Source organism: Oncorhynchus gorbuscha, linkage group LG22, assembly GCF_021184085.1.
Source record: "Oncorhynchus gorbuscha isolate QuinsamMale2020 ecotype Even-year linkage group LG22, OgorEven_v1.0, whole genome shotgun sequence".
Lineage (NCBI taxonomy): Eukaryota > Metazoa > Chordata > Actinopteri > Salmoniformes > Salmonidae > Oncorhynchus > Oncorhynchus gorbuscha.
The window spans coordinates 50,984,412-51,008,280 of NC_060194.1; the positions used below are offsets into that span (position 1 = coordinate 50,984,412).

Here is a 23,869-nt window from a genome sequence, read left to right on the forward strand (position 1 = left end):
ACACTACATAAAGAGAGACCTAAGACACCACAACACTACATAAAGAGAGACAACACAACACTACATAAAGAGAGACCTAAGACAACAACACTACATAAAGAGAGACCTAAGACAACACTACATAAAGAGAGACCTAAGACACCACAACACTACATAAAGAGAGACAACACAACACTACATAAAGAGAGACCTAAGACAACACTAAATAAAGAGAGACATAAGACAACACAACACTACATAAAGAGAGACCTAAGACAACACTACATAAAGAGAGACCTAAGACAACACTACATAAAGAGAGACCTAAGACACCACAACACTACATAAAGAGAGACCTAAGACAACACTACATAAAGAGAGACCTAAGACACCACAACACTACATAAAGAGAGACCTAAGACAACACTACATAAAGAGAGACCTAAGACAACACAACACTACATAAAGAGAGACCTAAGACAACACAACACTACATAAAGAGAGACCTAAGACAACACTACATAAAGAGAGACCTAAGACAACACTACATAAAGAGAGACCTAAGACAACACTACATAAAGAGAGACCTAAGACACCACAACACTACATAAAGAGAGACCTAAGACAACACTACATAAAGAGAGACCTGAGACAACACAAGACTACATAAAGAGAGACCTAAGACACCACAACACTACATAAAGAGAGACCTAAGACACCACAACACTACATAAAGAGAGACCTAAGACACCACAACACTACATAAAGAGAGACCTAAGACAACACTACATAAAGAGAGACCTGAGACAACACAAGACTACATAAAGAGAGACCTAAGACACCACAACACTACATAAAGAGAGACCTAAGACACCACAACACTACATAAAGAGAGACCTAAGACAACACTACATAAAGAGAGACCTAAGACACCACAACACTACATAAAGAGAGACCTAAGACAACAACACTACATAAAGAGAGACCTGAGACAACACAACACTACATAAAGAGAGACCTAAGACACCACAACACTACATAAAGAGAGACCTAAGACACCACAACACTACATAAAGAGAGACCTAAGACAACACTAAATAAAGAGAGACCTAAGACACCACAACACTACATAAAGAGAGACCTAAGACACCACAACACTACATAAAGAGAGACCTAAGACAACACTAAATAAAGAGAGACCTAATACACCACAACACTACATAAAGAGAGACCTAAGACACCACAACATAAAGAGAGACCTGAGACAACACAAGACTACATAAAGAGAGACCTAAGACACCACAACACTACATAAAGAGAGACCTAAGACACCACAACACTACATAAAGAGAGACCTAAGACAACACTACATAAAGAGAGACCTAAGACACCACAACACTACATAAAGAGAGACCTAAGACAACAACACTACATAAAGAGAGACCTGAGACAACACAACACTACATAAAGAGAGACCTAAGACACCACAACACTACATAAAGAGAGACCTAAGACACCACAACACTACATAAAGAGAGACCTAAGACAACACTAAATAAAGAGAGACCTAAGACACCACAACACTACATAAAGAGAGACCTAAGACACCACAACACTACATAAAGAGAGACCTAAGACAACACTAAATAAAGAGAGACCTAATACACCACAACACTACATAAAGAGAGACCTAAGACACCACAACAATACATAAAGAGAGACCTAAGACACCACAACACTACATAAAGAGAGACCTAAGACAACACTAAATAAAGAGAGACCTAAGACACCACTACATAAAGAGAGACCTAAGACAACACTACATAAAGAGAGACCTAAGACACCACAACACTACATAAAGAGAGACCTAAGACAACACAACACTACATAAAGAGAGACCTAAGACAACACTACATAAAGAGAGACCTAAGACACCACAACACTACATAAAGAGAGACCTAAGACAACACAACACTACATAAAGAGAGACCTAAGACAACACAACACTACATAAAGAGAGACCTAAGACACCACAACACTACATAAAGAGAGACCTAAGACACCACAACACTACATAAAGAGAGACCTAAGACAACACAACACTACATAAAGAGAGACCTAAGACAACAACACTACATAAAGAGAGACCTAAGACACCACAACACTAAATAAAGAGAGACCTAAGACAACACAACACTACATAAAGAGAGACCTAAGACAACACTACATAAAGAGAGACCTAAGACACCACAACACTACATAAAGAGAGACCTAAGACAACACAACACTACATAAAGAGAGACCTAAGACACCACAACACTACATAAAGAGAGACCTAATACACCACAACACTACATAAAGAGAGACAACACAACACTACATAAAGAGAGACCTAAGACAACAACACTACATAAAGAGAGACCTAAGACAACACTACATAAAGAGAGACCTAAGACACCACAACACTACATAAAGAGAGACAACACAACACTACATAAAGAGAGACCTAAGACAACACTAAATAAAGAGAGACCTAAGACAACACAACACTACATAAAGAGAGACCTAAGACAACACAACACTACATAAAGAGAGACCTAAGACAACACTACATAAAGAGAGACCTAAGACAACACTACATAAAGAGAGACCTAAGACAACACTACATAAAGAGAGACCTAAGACACCACAACACTACATAAAGAGAGACCTAAGACACCACAACACTACATAAAGAGAGACCTAAGACAACACTACATAAAGAGAGACCTAAGACAACACAACACTACATAAAGAGAGACCTAAGACAACACAACACTACATAAAGAGAGACCTAAGACAACACTACATAAAGAGAGACCTAAGACAACACTACATAAAGAGAGACCTAAGACAACACTACATAAAGAGAGACCTAAGACACCACAACACTACATAAAGAGAGACCTAAGACAACACTACATAAAGAGAGACCTAAGACACCACAACACTACATAAAGAGAGACCTAAGACAACACAACACTACATAAAGAGAGACCTAAGACAACACAACACTACATAAAGAGAGACCTAAGACAACACTACATAAAGAGAGACCTAAGACAACACTACATAAAGAGAGACCTAAGACAACACTACATAAAGAGAGACCTAAGACACCACAACACTACATAAAGAGAGACCTAAGACAACACTACATAAAGAGAGACCTAAGACACCACAACACTACATAAAGAGAGACCTAAGACACCACAACACTACATAAAGAGAGACCTAAGACAACACTACATAAAGAGAGACCTAAGACAACACAACACTACATAAAGAGAGACCTAAGACAACACAACACTACATAAAGAGAGACCTAAGACAACACTACATAAAGAGAGACCTAAGACAACACTACATAAAGAGAGACCTAAGACAACACTACATAAAGAGAGACCTAAGACACCACAACACTACATAAAGAGAGACCTAAGACAACACTACATAAAGAGAGACCTGAGACAACACAAGACTACATAAAGAGAGACCTAAGACACCACAACACTACATAAAGAGAGACCTAAGACACCACAACACTACATAAAGAGAGACCTAAGACACCACAACACTACATAAAGAGAGACCTAAGACAACACTACATAAAGAGAGACCTGAGACAACACAAGACTACATAAAGAGAGACCTAAGACACCACAACACTACATAAAGAGAGACCTAAGACACCACAACACTACATAAAGAGAGACCTAAGACAACACTACATAAAGAGAGACCTAAGACACCACAACACTACATAAAGAGAGACCTAAGACAACAACACTACATAAAGAGAGACCTGAGACAACACAACACTACATAAAGAGAGACCTAAGACACCACAACACTACATAAAGAGAGACCTAAGACAACACAACACTACATAAAGAGAGACCTAAGACAACAACACTACATAAAGAGAGACCTAAGACACCACAACACTACATAAAGAGAGACCTAAGACAACACAACACTACATAAAGAGAGACCTAAGACAACAACACTACATAAAGAGAGACCTAAGACACCACAACACTACATAAAGAGAGACCTAAGACAACACAACACTACATAAAGAGAGACCTAAGACAACACTACATAAAGAGAGACCTAAGACACCACAACACTACATAAAGAGAGACCTAAGACAACACAACACTACATAAAGAGAGACCTAAGACACCACAACACTACATAAAGAGAGACCTAATACACCACAACACTACATAAAGAGAGACAACACAACACTACATAAAGAGAGACCTAAGACAACAACACTACATAAAGAGAGACCTAAGACAACACTACATAAAGAGAGACCTAAGACACCACAACACTACATAAAGAGAGACAACACAACACTACATAAAGAGAGACCTAAGACAACACTAAATAAAGAGAGACCTAAGACAACACAACACTACATAAAGAGAGACCTAAGACAACACAACACTACATAAAGAGAGACCTAAGACAACACTACATAAAGAGAGACCTAAGACAACACTACATAAAGAGAGACCTAAGACAACACTACATAAAGAGAGACCTAAGACACCACAACACTACATAAAGAGAGACCTAAGACACCACAACACTACATAAAGAGAGACCTAAGACAACACTACATAAAGAGAGACCTAAGACAACACAACACTACATAAAGAGAGACCTAAGACAACACAACACTACATAAAGAGAGACCTAAGACAACACTACATAAAGAGAGACCTAAGACAACACTACATAAAGAGAGACCTAAGACAACACTACATAAAGAGAGACCTAAGACACCACAACACTACATAAAGAGAGACCTAAGACAACACTACATAAAGAGAGACCTAAGACACCACAACACTACATAAAGAGAGACCTAAGACAACACAACACTACATAAAGAGAGACCTAAGACAACACAACACTACATAAAGAGAGACCTAAGACAACACTACATAAAGAGAGACCTAAGACAACACTACATAAAGAGAGACCTAAGACAACACTACATAAAGAGAGACCTAAGACACCACAACACTACATAAAGAGAGACCTAAGACAACACTACATAAAGAGAGACCTAAGACACCACAACACTACATAAAGAGAGACCTAAGACACCACAACACTACATAAAGAGAGACCTAAGACAACACTACATAAAGAGAGACCTAAGACAACACAACACTACATAAAGAGAGACCTAAGACAACACAACACTACATAAAGAGAGACCTAAGACAACACTACATAAAGAGAGACCTAAGACAACACTACATAAAGAGAGACCTAAGACAACACTACATAAAGAGAGACCTAAGACACCACAACACTACATAAAGAGAGACCTAAGACAACACTACATAAAGAGAGACCTGAGACAACACAAGACTACATAAAGAGAGACCTAAGACACCACAACACTACATAAAGAGAGACCTAAGACACCACAACACTACATAAAGAGAGACCTAAGACACCACAACACTACATAAAGAGAGACCTAAGACAACACTACATAAAGAGAGACCTGAGACAACACAAGACTACATAAAGAGAGACCTAAGACACCACAACACTACATAAAGAGAGACCTAAGACACCACAACACTACATAAAGAGAGACCTAAGACAACACTACATAAAGAGAGACCTAAGACACCACAACACTACATAAAGAGAGACCTAAGACAACAACACTACATAAAGAGAGACCTGAGACAACACAACACTACATAAAGAGAGACCTAAGACACCACAACACTACATAAAGAGAGACCTAAGACACCACAACACTACATAAAGAGAGACCTAAGACAACACTAAATAAAGAGAGACCTAAGACACCACAACACTACATAAAGAGAGACCTAAGACACCACAACACTACATAAAGAGAGACCTAAGACAACACTAAATAAAGAGAGACCTAAGACACCACAACACTACATAAAGAGAGACCTAAGACACCACAACAATACATAAAGAGAGACCTAAGACACCACAACACTACATAAAGAGAGACCTAAGACAACACTAAATAAAGAGAGACCTAAGACAACACTACATAAAGAGAGACCTAAGACACCACAACACTACATAAAGAGAGACCTAAGACAACACTACATAAAGAGAGACCTAAGACACCACAACACTACATAAAGAGAGACCTAAGACAACATAACACTACATAAAGAGAGACCTAAGACACCACTACATAAAGAGAGACCTAAGACAACACTACATAAAGAGAGACCTAAGACACCACAACACTACATAAAGAGAGACCTAAGACAACACAACACTACATAAAGAGAGACCTAAGACAACACTACATAAAGAGAGACCTAAGACACCACAACACTACATAAAGAGAGACCTAAGACAACACTACATAAAGAGAGACCTAAGACACCACAACACTACATAAAGAGAGACCTAAGACAACATAACACTACATAAAGAGAGACCTAAGACAACACAACACTACATAAAGAGAGACCTAAGACACCACAACACTACATAAAGAGAGACCTAAGACACCACAACACTACATAAAGAGAGACCTAAGACAACACAACACTACATAAAGAGAGACCTAAGACAACAACACTACATAAAGAGAGACCTAAGACACCACAACACTACATAAAGAGAGACCTAAGACAACACAACACTACATAAAGAGAGACCTAAGACAACAACACTACATAAAGAGAGACCTAAGACACCACAACACTACATAAAGAGAGACCTAAGACAACACAACACTACATAAAGAGAGACCTAAGACAACACTACATAAAGAGAGACCTAAGACACCACAACACTACATAAAGAGAGACCTAAGACAACACAACACTACATAAAGAGAGACCTAAGACACCACAACACTACATAAAGAGAGACCTAATACACCACAACACTACATAAAGAGAGACAACACAACACTACATAAAGAGAGACCTAAGACAACAACACTACATAAAGAGAGACCTAAGACAACACTACATAAAGAGAGACCTAAGACACCACAACACTACATAAAGAGAGACAACACAACACTACATAAAGAGAGACCTAAGACAACACTAAATAAAGAGAGACCTAAGACAACACAACACTACATAAAGAGAGACCTAAGACAACACAACACTACATAAAGAGAGACCTAAGACAACACTACATAAAGAGAGACCTAAGACAACACTACATAAAGAGAGACCTAAGACAACACTACATAAAGAGAGACCTAAGACACCACAACACTACATAAAGAGAGACCTAAGACACCACAACACTACATAAAGAGAGACCTAAGACAACACAACACTACATAAAGAGAGACCTAAGACAACACAACACTACATAAAGAGAGACCTAAGACAACACTACATAAAGAGAGACCTAAGACAACACTACATAAAGAGAGACCTAAGACAACACTACATAAAGAGAGACCTAAGACACCACAACACTACATAAAGAGAGACCTAAGACACCACAACACTACATAAAGAGAGACCTAAGACAACACAACACTACATAAAGAGAGACCTAAGACAACACTACATAAAGAGAGACCTAAGACACCACAACACTACATAAAGAGAGACCTAAGACAACACAACACTACATAAAGAGAGACCTAAGACACCACAACACTACATAAAGAGAGACCTAAGACACCACAACACTACATAAAGAGAGACTTAAGACACCACAACACTACATAAAGAGAGACAACACAACACTACATAAAGAGAGACCTAAGACAACAACACTACATAAAGAGAGACCTAAGACACCACAACACTACATAAAGAGAGACAACACAACACTACATAAAGAGAGACCTAAGACAACACTAAATAAAGAGAGACCTAAGACAACACAACACTACATAAAGAGAGACCTAAGACAACACAACACTACATAAAGAGAGACCTAAGACAACACTACATAAAGAGAGACCTAAGACAACACTACATAAAGAGAGACCTAAGACACCACAACACTACATAAAGAGAGACCTAAGACAACACTACATAAAGAGAGACCTAAGACAACACTACATAAAGAGAGACCTAAGACACCACAACACTACATAAAGAGAGACCTAAGACACCACAACACTACATAAAGAGAGACCTAAGACAACACTACATAAAGAGAGACCTAAGACACCACAACACTACATAAAGAGAGACCTAAGACAACACTAAATAAAGAGAGACCTAAGACACCACAACACTACATAAAGAGAGACCTAAGACACCACAACACTACATAAAGAGAGACCTAAGACAACACTAAATAAAGAGAGACCTAAGACACCACAACACTACATAAAGAGAGACCTACAAGCTTGGCACACCTGTATTTGGGGAGTTTCTCCCATTCTTCTCTGCAGATCCTCTCAAGCTCTGCAAGGTTGGATGGGGAGCGTCGCTGCACAGATATTTTCAGGTATCTGCAGAGATGTTCGATCGGGTTCAAGTCTAGGCTCTGACTGGGCACTTCAAGGACATTCAGAGACTTGTCCCAAAGCCACTCCTGCGTTGTCTTGGCTGTGTGCTTAGGGTTGTTGTCCTGTTGGAAGGTGAACCTTCGCCCCAGTCTGAGGTCCTGAGTGCTCTGGAGCAGGTTTTCATCAAGGATCTCTCTGTACCTTGCTCTGTTCCATCTTTTTCTCGATCCTGACTAGTTTCCCAGTCCCTGAAAAACATCCCCACAGCATGATGCTTCCACCACCATGCTTCACTTTAGAAATGGTGCCAGCTTTCCTCCAGATGTGATGCTTGGCATTCAGGCCAAAGAGATCAATCTTGGTTTCATCAGACCAGAGAATCTTGTTTCTCATGGTCTGAGAGTCTTTAGGTGCCTTTGGCAAACTCCAAGCGGGCTGTCATGTGCCTTTTACTGAGGAGTGGCTTCTGTCTGGCCACTCTACCATAAAGGCCTGATTGGTGAAGTGCTGCAGAGATGGTTGTCCTTCTGGAAGGTTCTGCCATCTCCACAGAGGAACTCTGGAGCTCTGCCAGAGTGACCATCGGGTTCTTGGTCACCTTCCTGTCCAAGGCCCTTCTCCCCCGATTGCTCAGTTTGGCCAGACGGACAGCTCTAGGAAGATTCTTCCAAACTTCTTCCATTTAAGAATGATGGAGGCCACTGTGTTCTTGGGGACCTTCAATGCTGCAGACATTTTTTGGTGCCCTTCCCCAGTTCTGTGCCTCGACACAATCCTGTCTCTGAGCTCTACGGACAATTCCTTCGACCTCATGGCTTGGTTTTTGCTCTGACATGCACTGTCAAATACATTATATAGACAGGTGTGTGCCTTTCCAAATCATGTCCAGTCAATTGAATTTACCACAGGTGGATTCCAATCAAGTTGTAGAAACATCTCAATGATGATCAATGGAAACAGGATGCACCATAGCATTGGGTCTGAATTCTATGTAAATAAGGTATTTCTGTTTTTATTTTGAATACATTTGCTAAGATTTCAAAAAACCTGTTTTCACTTTGTCATTATGGGGTATTGTGATGTCATTATGGGGTATTGTGATGTCATTATGGGGTATTGTGATGTCATCATGGGGTATTGTGATGTCATCATGGGGTAATGTGATGTCATTATGGGGTATTGTGATGTCATTATGGGGTATTGTGTGTAGATTGAGTTTTTAAAAAAATAGAATAAAGCTGTTACATAACAAAATGTGGGAGAAAAGGGATCAGAATGTTTTCCCGAAGCCACTGTATATTATTAATAACTGAAATCGTAGGCCTAAAGTTTGCCCCTAATAATCAAACGATATGTGACATTTTGAATGTTCAAGATGCACATCTTCCAATTCAATGTGCCGACCACTGATCAGAAATACACTAACTGGCTAGTTGAGGTTTAGGGTTTTTAATGTGCCGACCACTGATCAGAAATACACTAACTGGCTAGTTGAGGTTTAGGGTTTTTAATGGTCAAATAACATGTTTCACATGTTCCATTATTTATTTTATTTATTTTTATTTCACCTAACAATAGATGTGTTATAATCTTGAATGTTTATTTCTCGTGGATCATTATGACTGTGTATTATCACATAAAGGTTCAGGATCTGAAAGCAGAAATGATAATAATATCGAAACTAAATAAAACACAATTGAAGCGAAAGTCAATCCAACAGTCTAGAAGAAAAACACAATCCACAGTCAACATTTGGTTATATGTAGCAGGGCTGTAATCATGATGTATGTGAATCTGTTCTGCTCTCAATGTGTATAGGGCTACATTTCCAGATACCTGTTGGTGTGTTTGTCAGTGTTCATATTGACGTGTGTTTCTCTCTAGATGAGCATGTGAGTTCTGAGGAGAAGAAGAGGAAGCATCGTCGTAACAGGACAACCTTCAACAGCAGTCAGCTGCAGGCACTAGAGAGAGTGTTTGAGAGGACACACTACCCTGACGCCTTCGTACGGGAGGACCTGGCACGCAGGGTTAACCTCATTGAGACACGGGTACAGGTGAGAGTCAGGGTTAACCTCATTGAGACACGGGTACAGGTGAGAGTCAGGGTTAACCTCACTGAGGTATGGGGTACAGGTGAGAGTCAGGGTTACCCTCATTGAGACATGGATACAGGTGAGAGTCAGGGTTAACCTCATTGAGACACAGGTACAGGTGAGAGTCAGGGTTAACCTCACTGAGGTATGGGGTACAGGTGAGAGTCAGGGTTAACCTCACTGAGGGACAGGTGAGAGTCAGGGTTAACCTCATTGAGACACGGGTACAGGTGAGAGTCAGGGTTAACCTCATTGAGACACGGGTACAGGTGAGAGTCAGGGTTAACCTCACTGAGGTATGGGGTACAGGTGAGAGTCAGGGTTAATCTCACTGAGGGACAGGTGAGAGTCAGGGTTAACCTCACTGAGGTAGGTATGGGGTACAGGTGAGAGTCAGGGTTAACCTCACTGAGGTATGGGGTACAGGTGAGAGTCAGGGTTAACCTCACTGAGGTATGGGGTACAGGTGAGAGTCAGGGTTAACCTCACTGAGGTATGGGGTACAGGTGAGAGTCAGGGTTACCCTCATTGAGACATGGATACAGGTGAGAGTCAGGGTTAACCTCATTGAGACACGGGTACAGGTGAGAGTCAGGGTTAACCTCACTGAGGTATGGGGTACAGGTGAGAGTCAGGGTTAACCTCACTGAGGGACAGGTGAGAGTCAGGGTTAACCTCATTGAGACACGGGTACAGGTGAGAGTCAGGGTTAACCTCATTGAGACACGGGTACAGGTGAGAGTCAGGGTTAACCTCACTGAGGTATGGGGTACAGGTGAGAGTCAGGGTTAATCTCACTGAGGGACAGGTGAGAGTCAGGGTTAACCTCACTGAGGTAGGTATGGGGTACAGGTGAGAGTCAGGGTTAACCTCACTGAGGTATGGGGTACAGGTGAGAGTCAGGGTTAACCTCACTGAGGTATGGGGTACAGGTGAGAGTCAGGGTTAACCTCACTGAGGTATGGGGTACAGGTGAGAGTCAGGGTTACCCTCACTGAGGTATGGGGTACATGTGAGAGTCAGGGTTAACCTCACTGAGGTATGGGGTACAGGTGAGAGTCAGGGTTAACCTCACTGAGGTATGGGGTACAGGTGAGAGTCAGGGTTAACCTCACTGAGGTAGGTATGGGGTACAGGTGAGAGTCAGGGTTACCCTCACTGAGGTAGGTATGGGGTACAGGTGAGAGTCAGGGTTAACCTCACTGAGGTATGGGGTACAGGTGAGAGTCAGGGTTAACCTCACTGAGGTATGGGGTACAGGTGAGAGTCAGGGTTAATCTCACTGAGGGACAGGTGAGAGTCAGGGTTAATCTCACTGAGGGACAGGTGAGAGTCAGGGTTAACCTCACTGAGGGACAGGTGACAGTCAGGGTTAACCTCACTGAGGTATGGGGTACAGGTGAGAGTCAGGGTTAACCTCACTGAGGGACAGGTGACAGTCAGGGTTAACCTCACTGAGGCACAGGTGAGAGTCAGGGTTAACCTCACTGAGGGACAGGTGAGAGTCAGGGTTAACCTCACTGAGGGACAGGTGAGAGTCAGGGTTAACCTCATTGAGGGACAGGTGGGAGTCAGGTTTAATCTCACTGAGGGACAGGTGAGAGTCAGGGTTAACCTCACTGAGGGACAGGTGAGAGTCAGGGTTAACCTCACTGAGGGACAGGTGAGAGTCAGGGTTAACCTCATTGAGGGACAGGTGAGTGTCAGGGTTAACCTCACTGAGGGACAGGTGAGAGTCAGGGTTAACCTCACTGAGGGACAGGTGAGAGTCAGGGTTAACCTCACTGAGGTAGGTATGGGGTACAGGTGAGAGTCAGGGTTAACCTCACTGAGGTACGGGTACAGGTGAGAGTCAGGGTTAACCTCACTGAGGGACAGGTGAGAGTCAGAGTTACCCTCACTGAGGTATGGGGTACAGGTGAGAGTCAGGGTTAACCTCACTGAGGGACAGGTGAGAGTCAGGGTTAACCTCACTGAGACACAGGTACAGGTGAGAGTCAGGGTTAACCTCACTGAGACACAGGTACAGGTGAGAATCAGGGTTAACCTCACTGAGGGACAGGTGAGAGTCAGGGTTAACCTCACTGAGGGACAGGCGAGAGTCAGGGTTAACCTCATTGAGGTACGGGTACAGGTGAGAGTCAGGGTTAACCTCATTGAGGTACGGGTACAGGTGAGAGTCAGCCTGGATTGACTATGTGCATCGACTCGGTTCCACTGAAATCCTTCAAAGCGAATGTAGAATAGAATAGAAAATAGTAGAACACAATAGAAGGTTCTTCTCTGACCTCACCTACGATTTTATCTTGATAGCAACAGAATGCAAATAGTATAATCTGATTTACACCACCAGTACCTGTCTTCTCTCTCTCTAACGATGTTCACCTGTCTTCTCTCTCTCTCTAACGATGTTCACCTGCCCTCTCTCTCTCTAACGATGTTTACCTGTCTTCTCTCTCTCTAACGATGTTCACCTGTCTTCTCTCTCTCTCTAACGATGTTCACCTGCCCTCTCTCTCTCTAACGATGTTTACCTGTCTTCTCTCTCTCTAACGATGTTCACCTGTCCTCTCTCTCTCTAACGATGTTCACCTGCCCTCTCTCTCTCTAACGATGTTCACCTGTCTTCTCTCTCTAACGATGTTCACCTGCCCTCTCTCTCTCTAACGATGTTTACCTGTCCTCTCTCTCTAACGATGTTCACCTGCCCTCTCTCTCTCTAACGATGTTCACCTGTCTTCTCTCTCTCTAACAATGTTCACCTGTCTTCTCTCTCTCTAACGATGTTCACCTGTCCTCTCTCTCTCTAACGATGTTCACCTGCCCTCTCTCTCTCTAACGATGTTCACCTGTCCTCTCTCTCTCTAACGATGTTCACCTGCCCTCTCTCTCTCTAACGATGTTTACCGGTCCTCTCTCTCTCTAACGATGTTTACCTGTCCTCTCTCTCTCTAACGATGTTTACCGGTCCTCTCTCTCTCTAACGATGTTCACCTGCCCTCTCTCTCTCTAACGATGTTTACCGGTCCTCTCTCTCTCTAACGATGTTCACCTGTCCTCTCTCTCTCTAACGATGTTCACCTGCCCTCTCTCTCTCTAACGATGTTCACCTGCCCTCTCTCTCTCTAACGATGTTTACCTGTCCTCTCTCTCTCTAACGATGTTTACCGGTCCTCTCTCTCTCTAACGATGTTCACCTGCCCTCTCTCTCTCTAACGATGTTCACCTGTCCTCTCTCTCTCTAACGATGTTTACCTGTCCTCTCTCTCTCTAATGATGTTCACCTGCCCTCTCTCTCTCTAACGATGTTCACCTGTCCTCTCTCTCTCTAACGATGTTCACCTGTCCTCTCTCTCTCTAACGATGTTCACCTGTCCTCTCTCTCTCTAACGATGTTCACCTGTCCTCTCTCTCTCTAACGATGTTCACCTGCCCTCTCTCTCTCTAACGATGTTCACCTGTCCTCTCTCTAACGATGTTTACCTGTCCTCTCTCTCTCTAACGATGTTTCACCTGTCCTCTCTCTCTCTCTAACGATGTTCACCTGTCCTCTCTCTCTCTAACGATGTTTACCTGTCCTCTCTCTCTCTAACGATGTTCACCTGTCCTCTCTCTCTCTAACGATGTTTACCGGTCCTCTCTCTTTCTAACGATGTTCACCTGCCCTCTCTCTCTCTAACGATGTTCACCTGTCCTCTCTCTCTCTAACGATGTTCACCTGTCCTCTCTCTCTCTAACAATGTTCACCTGCCCTCTCTCAATTCAATTCAATTCAAGGGGCTTTATTGACATGGGAAACATGTGTTAACATTGCCAAAGCAAGTGGGGTAGATAATATATAAAGTGAATATATAAAGTGAAATAAAAATAAAAATCAACAGTAAACATTACACATACAGAAGTTTAAAAACAATAAAGACAATCCAAATGTCATATTATATATATACAGTGTTTTAACAATGTACAAATGGTTAAAGGACACAAGATAAAATAAATAAGCATAAATATGGGTTGTATTTACAATGGTGTTTGTTCTTCACTGGTTGCCCTTTTCTTGTGGCAACAGGTCACAAATCTTGCTGCAGTGATGGCACACTGTGGAATTTCACCCAGTAGATATGGGAGTTTTCAAAATTGGATTTGTTTTCGAATTCTTTGTGGATCTGTGTAATCTGAGGGAAATATGTCTCTCTAATATGGTCATACATTGGGCAGGAGGTTAGGAAGTGCAGCTCAGTTTCCACCTCATTTTATGAGCAGTGAACACATTGCCTGTCTTCTCTTGAGAACCATGTCTGCCTACGGCGGCCTTTCTCAATAGCAAGGCTATGCTCACTGAGTCTGTACATAGTCAAAGCTTTCCTTAATTTTGGGTCAGTCACAGTGGTCAGGTATTCTGCCGCTATGTACTCTCTGTGTAGGGCCAAATAGCATTCTAGTTTGCTCTGTTTTTTTGTTAATTATTTCCAATGTGTCAAGTAATTATCTTTTTGTTTTCTCATGATTTGGTTCGGTCTAATTGTGCTGCTGTCCTGGGGCTCTGTAGGGTGTGTTTGTGTTTGTGAACAGAACCCAGGACCAGCTTGCTTAGGGACTCTTCTCCAGGTTCATCTCTCTGTAGGTGATGGCTTTGTTATGGAAGGTTTGGGAATCGCTTCCTTTTAGGTGGTTATAGAATTTAACGGCTCTTTTCTGGATTTTGATCATTTGTGGGTATCGGCCTAATTCTGTTCTGCATGCATTATTTGGTGTTCTACGTTGTACACGGAGGATATTTTTCAGAATTCTGCATGCAGAGTCTCAATTTGGTGTTTGTCCCATTTTGTGAAGTCTTGGTTGGTGAGCGGACCCCAGACCTCACAACCATAAAGGGCAATGGGCTCTATGACTGATTCAAGTATCTTTAGCCAGATCCTAATTGGTATGTTGAAATTTATGTTCCTTTTGATGGCATAGAATGCCCTTCTTGCCAGATCGTTCACAGCTTTGTGGAAGTTACCTGTGGCGCTGATGTTTAGGCCAAGGTATGTATAGTTTTTTGAGTGCTCTAAGGCAACAGTGTCTAGATGGAATTTGTATTTGTGGTCCTGGTGACTGGACCTTTTTTGGAACACCATTATTTTGATCTTACTGAGATTTACTGTCAGGGCCCAGGTCTGACAGAATCTGTGCATAAGATCTAGGTGCTGCTGTAGGCCCTCCTTGGTTGGTGACAGAAGCACCAGATCATCAGAAAACAGCAGACATTTGACTTCGGATTCTAGTAGGGTGAGGCCGGGTGCTGCAGACTTTTCTAGTGCCCGCGCCAATTCGTTGATATATATGTTGAAGAGGGTGGGGCTTAAGCTGCATCCCTGTCTCACCCCACGACCCTGTGTGAAGAAATGTGTGTGTTTTTTGCCAATTTTAACCGCACACTTGTTGTTTGTAAACATGGATTTTATAATGTCGTATGTTTTACCCCCAACACCACTTTCCATCAGTTTGTATAGCAGACCTTCATGCCAAATTGAGTCGAAGGCTTTTTTGAAATCAACAAAGCATGAGAAGACTTTTCCTTTGTTTTGGTTTGTTTGGTTGTCAATTAGGGTGTGCAGGGTGAATACATGGTCTGTTGTACGGTAATTTGGTAAAAAGCCAATTTGACATTTGCTCAGTACATTGTTTTCATTGAGGAAATGTACGAGTCTACTGTTAATGATAATGCAGAGGATTTTCCCAAGGTTACTGTCTCTCTCTAACAATTTTTCACCTGTCATCTCGCTCTCTCTCTAACAATGTTCACCTGTCCTCTCTCTCTCTAACGATGTTCACCTGTCCTCTCTCTCTCTAACGATGTTTACCTGTCCTCTCTCTCTCTAACGATGTTCACCTGTCCTCTCTCTCGCTAACGATGTTCACCTGTCCTCTCTCTCTCTAACGATGTTTACCTGCCCTCTCTCTCTCTAACGATGTTCACCTGTCCTCTCTCTCTCTAACGATGTTCACCTGCCCTCTCTCTCTCTAACGATGTTCACCTGTCCTCTCTCTCTCTAACAATGTTCACCTGTCCTCTCTCTCTCTAACGATGTTCACCTGCCCTCTCTCTCTCTAACGATGTTCACCTGTCCTCTCTCTCTCTAACGATGTTCACCTGTCCTCTCTCTCTCTAACGATGTTTACCTGTCCTCTCTCTGTCTAACGATGTTCACCTGCCCTCTCTCTAACGATGTTTACCTGTCCTCTCTCTCTCTAACGATGTTTACCTGTCCTCTCTCTCTCTAACAATGTTCACCTGCCCTCTCTCAATTCAATTCAATTCAAGGGGCTTTATTGACATGGGAAACATGTGTTAACATTGCCAAAGCAAGTGGGGTAGATAATATATAAAGTGAATATATAAAGTGAAATAAAAATAAAAATCAACAGTAAACATTACACATACAGAAGTTTAAAAACAATAAAGACAATCCAAATGTCATATTATATATATACAGTGTTTTAACAATGTACAAATGGTTAAAGGACACAAGATAAAATAAATAAGCATAAATATGGGTTGTATTTACAATGGTGTTTGTTCTTCACTGGTTGCCCTTTTCTTGTGGCAACAGGTCACAAATCTTGCTGCAGTGATGGCACACTGTGGAATTTCACCCAGTAGATATGGGAGTTTTTCAAAATTGGATTTGTTTTCGAATTCTTTGTGGATCTGTGTAATCTGAGGGAAATATGTCTCTCTAATATGGTCATACATTGGGCAGGAGGTTAGGAAGTGCAGCTCAGTTTCCACCTCATTTTATGAGCAGTGAACACATTGCCTGTCTTCTCTTGAGAACCATGTCTGCCTACGGCGGCCTTTCTCAATAGCAAGGCTATGCTCACTGAGTCTGTACATAGTCAAAGCTTTCCTTAATTTTGGGTCAGTCACAGTGGTCAGGTATTCTGCCGCTATGTACTCTCTGTGTAGGGCCAAATAGCATTCTAGTTTGCTCTGTTTTTTTGTTAATTCTTTCCAATGTGTCAAGTAATTATCTTTTTGTTTTCTCATGATTTGGTTCGGTCTAATTGTGCTGCTGTCCTGGGGCTCTGTAGGGTGTGTTTGTGTTTGTGAACAGAACCCAGGACCAGCTTGCTTAGGGGACTCTTCTCCAGGTTCATCTCTCTGTAGGTGATGGCTTTGTTATGGAAGGTTTGGGAATCGCTTCCTTTTAGGTGGTTATAGAATTTAACGGCTCTTTTCTGGATTTTGATCATTTGTGGGTATCGGCCTAATTCGGCTCTGCATGCATTATTTGGTGTTCTACGTTGTACACGGAGGATATTTTTTCAGAATTCTGCATGCAGAGTCTCAATTTGGTGTTTGTCCCATTTTGTGAAGTCTTGGTTGGTGAGCGGACCCCAGACCTCACAACCATAAAGGGCAATGGGCTCTATGACTGATTCAAGTATCTTTAGCCAGATCCTAATTGGTATGTTGAAATTTATGTTCCTTTTGATGGCATAGAATGCCCTTCTTGCCAGATCGTTCACAGCTTTGTGGAAGTTACCTGTGGCGCTGATGTTTAGGCCAAGGTATGTATAGTTTTTTGAGTGCTCTAAGGCAACAGTGTCTAGATGGAATTTGTATTTGTGGTCCTGGTGACTGGACCTTTTTTGGAACACCATTATTTTGATCTTACTGAGATTTACTGTCAGGGCCCAGGTCTGACAGAATCTGTGCATAAGATCTAGGTGCTGCTGTAGGCCCTCCTTGGTTGGTGACAGAAGCACCAGATCATCAGAAAACAGCAGACATTTGACTTCTTTTCTAGTAGGGTGAGGCCGGGTGCTGCAGACTTTTCTAGTGCCCGCGCCAATTCGTTGATATATATGTTGAAGAGGGTGGGGCTTAAGCTGCATCCCTGTCTCACCCCACGACCCTGTGTGAAGAAATGTGTGTGTTTTTTGCCAATTTTAACCGCACACTTGTTGTTTGTAAACATGGATTTTATAATGTCGTATGTTTTACCCCCAACACCACTTTCCATCAGTTTGTATAGCAGACCTTCATGCCAAATTGAGTCGAAGGCTTTTTTGAAATCAACAAAGCATGAGAAGACTTTTCCTTTGTTTTGGTTTGTTTGGTTGTCAATTAGGGTGTGCAGGGTGAATACATGGTCTGTTGTACGGTAATTTGGTAAAAAGCCAATTTGACATTTGCTCAGTACATTGTTTTCATTGAGGAAATGTACGAGTCTACTGTTAATGATAATGCAGAGGATTTTCCCAAGGTTACTGTCTCTCTCTAACAATTTTTCACCTGTCATCTCGCTCTCTCTCTAACAATGTTCACCTGTTCTGCTCTCTCTCACTAACGATGTTTACCTGTCTTCTCTCTTTCTCTCTCTCACACTAACGATGTTTACCTGTCCTCTCTCTCTCTAACGATGTTCACCTGTCCTCTCTCTCGCTAACGATGTTCACCTGTCCTCTCTCTCTCTAACGATGTTTACCTGCCCTCTCTCTCTCTAACGATGTTCACCTGTCCTCTCTCTCTCTAACGATGTTCACCTGCCCTCTCTCTCTCTAACGATGTTCACCTGTCCTCTCTCTCTCTAACAATGTTCACCTGTCCTCTCTCTCTCTAACGATGTTCACCTGCCCTCTCTCTCTCTAACGATGTTCACCTGTCCTCTCTCTCTCTAACGATGTTTACCTGTCCTCTCTCTGTCTAACGATGTTCACCTGCCCTCTCTCTCTCTAACGATGTTTACCTGTCCTCTCTCTCTCTAACGATGTTTACCTGTCCTCTCTCTCTCTAACAATGTTCACCTGCCCTCTCTCAATTCAATTCAATTCAAGGGGCTTTATTGACATGGGAAACATGTGTTAACATTGCCAAAGCAAGTGGGGTAGATAATATATAAAGTGAATATATAAAGTGAAATAAAAATAAAAATCAACAGTAAACATTACACATACAGAAGTTTAAAAACAATAAAGACAATCCAAATGTCATATTATATATATACAGTGTTTTAACAATGTACAAATGGTTAAAGGACACAAGATAAAATAAATAAGCATAAATATGGGTTGTATTTACAATGGTGTTTGTTCTTCACTGGTTGCCCTTTTCTTGTGGCAACAGGTCACAAATCTTGCTGCAGTGATGGCACACTGTGGAATTTCACCCAGTAGATATGGGAGTTTTTCAAAATTGGATTTGTTTTCGAATTCTTTGTGGATCTGTGTAATCTGAGGGAAATATGTCTCTCTAATATGGTCATACATTGGGCAGGAGGTTAGGAAGTGCAGCTCAGTTTCCACCTCATTTTATGAGCAGTGAACACATTGCCTGTCTTCTCTTGAGAACCATGTCTGCCTACGGCGGCCTTTCTCAATAGCAAGGCTATGCTCACTGAGTCTGTACATAGTCAAAGCTTTCCTTAATTTTGGGTCAGTCACAGTGGTCAGGTATTCTGCCGCTATGTACTCTCTGTGTAGGGCCAAATAGCATTCTAGTTTGCTCTGTTTTTTTGTTAATTCTTTCCAATGTGTCAAGTAATTATCTTTTTGTTTTCTCATGATTTGGTTCGGTCTAATTGTGCTGCTGTCCTGGGGCTCTGTAGGGTGTGTTTGTGTTTGTGAACAGAACCCAGGACCAGCTTGCTTAGGGGACTCTTCTCCAGGTTCATCTCTCTGTAGGTGATGGCTTTGTTATGGAAGGTTTGGGAATCGCTTCCTTTTAGGTGGTTATAGAATTTAACGGCTCTTTTCTGGATTTTGATCATTTGTGGGTATCGGCCTAATTCTGTTCTGCATGCATTATTTGGTGTTCTACGTTGTACACGGAGGATATTTTTTCAGAATTCTGCATGCAGAGTCTCAATTTGGTGTTTGTCCCATTTTGTGAAGTCTTGGTTGGTGAGCGGACCCCAGACCTCACAACCATAAAGGGCAATGGGCTCTATGACTGATTCAAGTATCTTTAGCCAGATCCTAATTGGTATGTTGAAATTTATGTTCCTTTTGATGGCATAGAATGCCCTTCTTGCCAGATCGTTCACAGCTTTGTGGAAGTTACCTGTGGCGCTGATGTTTAGGCCAAGGTATGTATAGTTTTTTGAGTGCTCTAAGGCAACAGTGTCTAGATGGAATTTGTATTTGTGGTCCTGGTGACTGGACCTTTTTTGGAACACCATTATTTTGATCTTACTGAGATTTACTGTCAGGGCCCAGGTCTGACAGAATCTGTGCATAAGATCTAGGTGCTGCTGTAGGCCCTCCTTGGTTGGTGACAGAAGCACCAGATCATCAGAAAACAGCAGACATTTGACTTCGGATTCTAGTAGGGTGAGGCCGGGTGCTGCAGACTTTTCTAGTGCCCGCGCCAATTCGTTGATATATATGTTGAAGAGGGTGGGGCTTAAGCTGCATCCCTGTCTCACCCCACGACCCTGTGTGAAGAAATGTGTGTGTTTTTTGCCAATTTTAACCGCACACTTGTTGTTTGTAAACATGGATTTTATAATGTCGTATGTTTTACCCCCAACACCACTTTCCATCAGTTTGTATAGCAGACCTTCATGCCAAATTGAGTCGAAGGCTTTTTTGAAATCAACAAAGCATGAGAAGACTTTCCTTTGTTTTGGTTTGTTTGGTTGTCAATTAGGTGTGCAGGGTGAATACATGGTCTGTTGTACGGTAATTTGGTAAAAAGCCAATTTGACATTTGCTCAGTACATTGTTTTCATTGAGGAAATGTACGAGTCTACTGTTAATGATAATGCAGAGGATTTTCCCAAGGTTACTGTCTCTCTCTAACAATTTTTCACCTGTCATCTCGCTCTCTCTCTAACAATGTTCACCTGTCCTCTCTCTCTCTAACGATGTTCACCTGTCCTCTCTCTCTCTAACGATGTTTACCTGTCCTCTCTCTCTCTAACGATGTTCACCTGTCCTCTCTCGCTAACGATGTTCACCTGTCCTCTCTCTCTCTCTAACGATGTTTACCTGCCCTCTCTCTCTCTAACGATGTTCACCTGTCCTCTCTCTCTCTCTAACGATGTTCACCTGCCCTCTCTCTCTCTAACGATGTTCACCTGTCCTCTCTCTCTCTAACAATGTTCACCTGTCCTCTCTCTCTCTAACGATGTTCACCTGCCCTCTCTCTCTCTAACGATGTTCACCTGTCCTCTCTCTCTCTAACGATGTTTACCTGTCCTCTCTCTGTCTAACGATGTTCACCTGCCCTCTCTCTCTCTAACGATGTTTACCTGTCCTCTCTCTCTCTAACGATGTTTACCTGTCCTCTCTCTCTCTAACAATGTTCACCTGCCCTCTCTCAATTCAATTCAATTCAAGGGGCTTTATTGACATGGGAAACATGTGTTAACATTGCCAAAGCAAGTGGGGTAGATAATATATAAAGTGAATATATAAAGTGAAATAAAAATAAAAATCAACAGTAAACATTACACATACAGAAGTTTAAAAACAATAAAGACAATCCAAATGTCATATTATATATATACAGTGTTTTAACAATGTACAAATGGTTAAAGGACACAAGATAAAATAAATAAGCATAAATATGGGTTGTATTTACAATGGTGTTTGTTCTTCACTGGTTGCCCTTTTCTTGTGGCAACAGGTCACAAATCTTGCTGCAGTGATGGCACACTGTGGAATTTCACCCAGTAGATATGGGAGTTTTTCAAAATTGGATTTGTTTTCGAATTCTTTGTGGATCTGTGTAATCTGAGGGAAATATGTCTCTCTAATATGGTCATACATTGGGCAGGAGGTTAGGAAGTGCAGCTCAGTTTCCACCTCATTTTATGAGCAGTGAACACATTGCCTGTCTTCTCTTGAGAACCATGTCTGCCTACGGCGGCCTTTCTCAATAGCAAGGCTATGCTCACTGAGTCTGTACATAGTCAAAGCTTTCCTTAATTTTGGGTCAGTCACAGTGGTCAGGTATTCTGCCGCTATGTACTCTCTGTGTAGGGCCAAATAGCATTCTAGTTTGCTCTGTTTTTGTTAATTCTTTCCAATGTGTCAAGTAATTATCTTTTTGTTTTCTCATGATTTGGTTCGGTCTAATTGTGCTGCTGTCCTGGGGCTCTGTAGGGTGTGTTTGTGTTTGTGAACAGAACCCAGGACCAGCTTGCTTAGGGGACTCTTCTCCAGGTTCATCTCTGTAGGTGATGGCTTTGTTATGGAAGGTTTTGGAATCGCTTCCTTTTAGGTGGTTATAGAATTTAACGGCTCTTTTCTGGATTTTGATCATTTGTGGGTATCGGCCTAATTCGGCTCTGCATGCATTATTTGGTGTTCTACGTTGTACACGGAGGATATTTTTTCAGAATTCTGCATGCAGAGTCTCAATTTGGTGTTTGTCCCATTTTGTGAAGTCTTGGTTGGTGAGCGGACCCCAGACCTCACAACCATAAAGGGCAATGGGCTCTATGACTGATTCAAGTATCTTTAGCCAGATCCTAATTGGTATGTTGAAATTTATGTTCCTTTTGATGGCATAGAATGCCCTTCTTGCCAGATCGTTCACAGCTTTGTGGAAGTTACCTGTGGCGCTGATGTTTAGGCCAAGGTATGTATAGTTTTTGAGTGCTCTAAGGCAACAGTGTCTAGATGGAATTTGTATTTGTGGTCCTGGTGACTGGACCTTTTTGGAACACCATTATTTTGATCTTACTGAGATTTACTGTCAGGGCCCAGGTCTGACAGAATCTGTGCATAAGATCTAGGTGCTGCTGTAGGCCCTCCTTGGTTGGTGACAGAAGCACCAGATCATCAGAAAACAGCAGACATTTGACTTCGGATTCTAGTAGGGTGAGGCCGGGTGCTGCAGACTTTTCTAGTGCCCGCGCCAATTCGTTGATATATATGTTGAAGAGGGTGGGGCTTAAGCTGCATCCCTGTCTCACCCCACGACCCTGTGTGAAGAAATGTGTGTGTTTTTGCCAATTTTAACCGCACACTTGTTGTTTGTAAACATGGATTTTATAATGTCGTATGTTTTACCCCAACACCACTTTCCATCAGTTTGTATAGCAGACCTTCATGCCAAATTGAGTCGAAGGCTTTTTTTGAAATCAACAAAGCATGAAGACTTTCCTTTGTTTTGGTTTGTTTGGTTGTCAATTAGGGTGTGCAGGGTGAATACATGGTCTGTTGTACGGTAATTTGGTAAAAAGCCAATTTGACATTTGCTCAGTACATTGTTTTCATTGAGGAAATGTACGAGTCTACTGTTAATGATAATGCAGAGGATTTTCCCAAGGTTACTGTCTCT

At 41.9% G+C, this 23,869-nt stretch overlaps 1 protein-coding gene across 1 annotated transcript in view; it reads left to right on the forward strand.

The window, feature by feature from the left end:
• LOC124009469 (paired mesoderm homeobox protein 1-like) overlaps positions 1-10,656 on the forward strand; it is a 28,334-nt gene extending 17,678 nt beyond the window's left edge. Inside the window, exon 2 of the mRNA XM_046321280.1 lies at positions 10,379-10,656. Coding sequence (XP_046177236.1) covers positions 10,379-10,656 — 278 coding nt within the window. The remainder of the gene's footprint in view (positions 1-10,378) is intronic.
• The last annotated feature ends 13,213 nt before the right edge of the window (positions 10,657-23,869 follow it).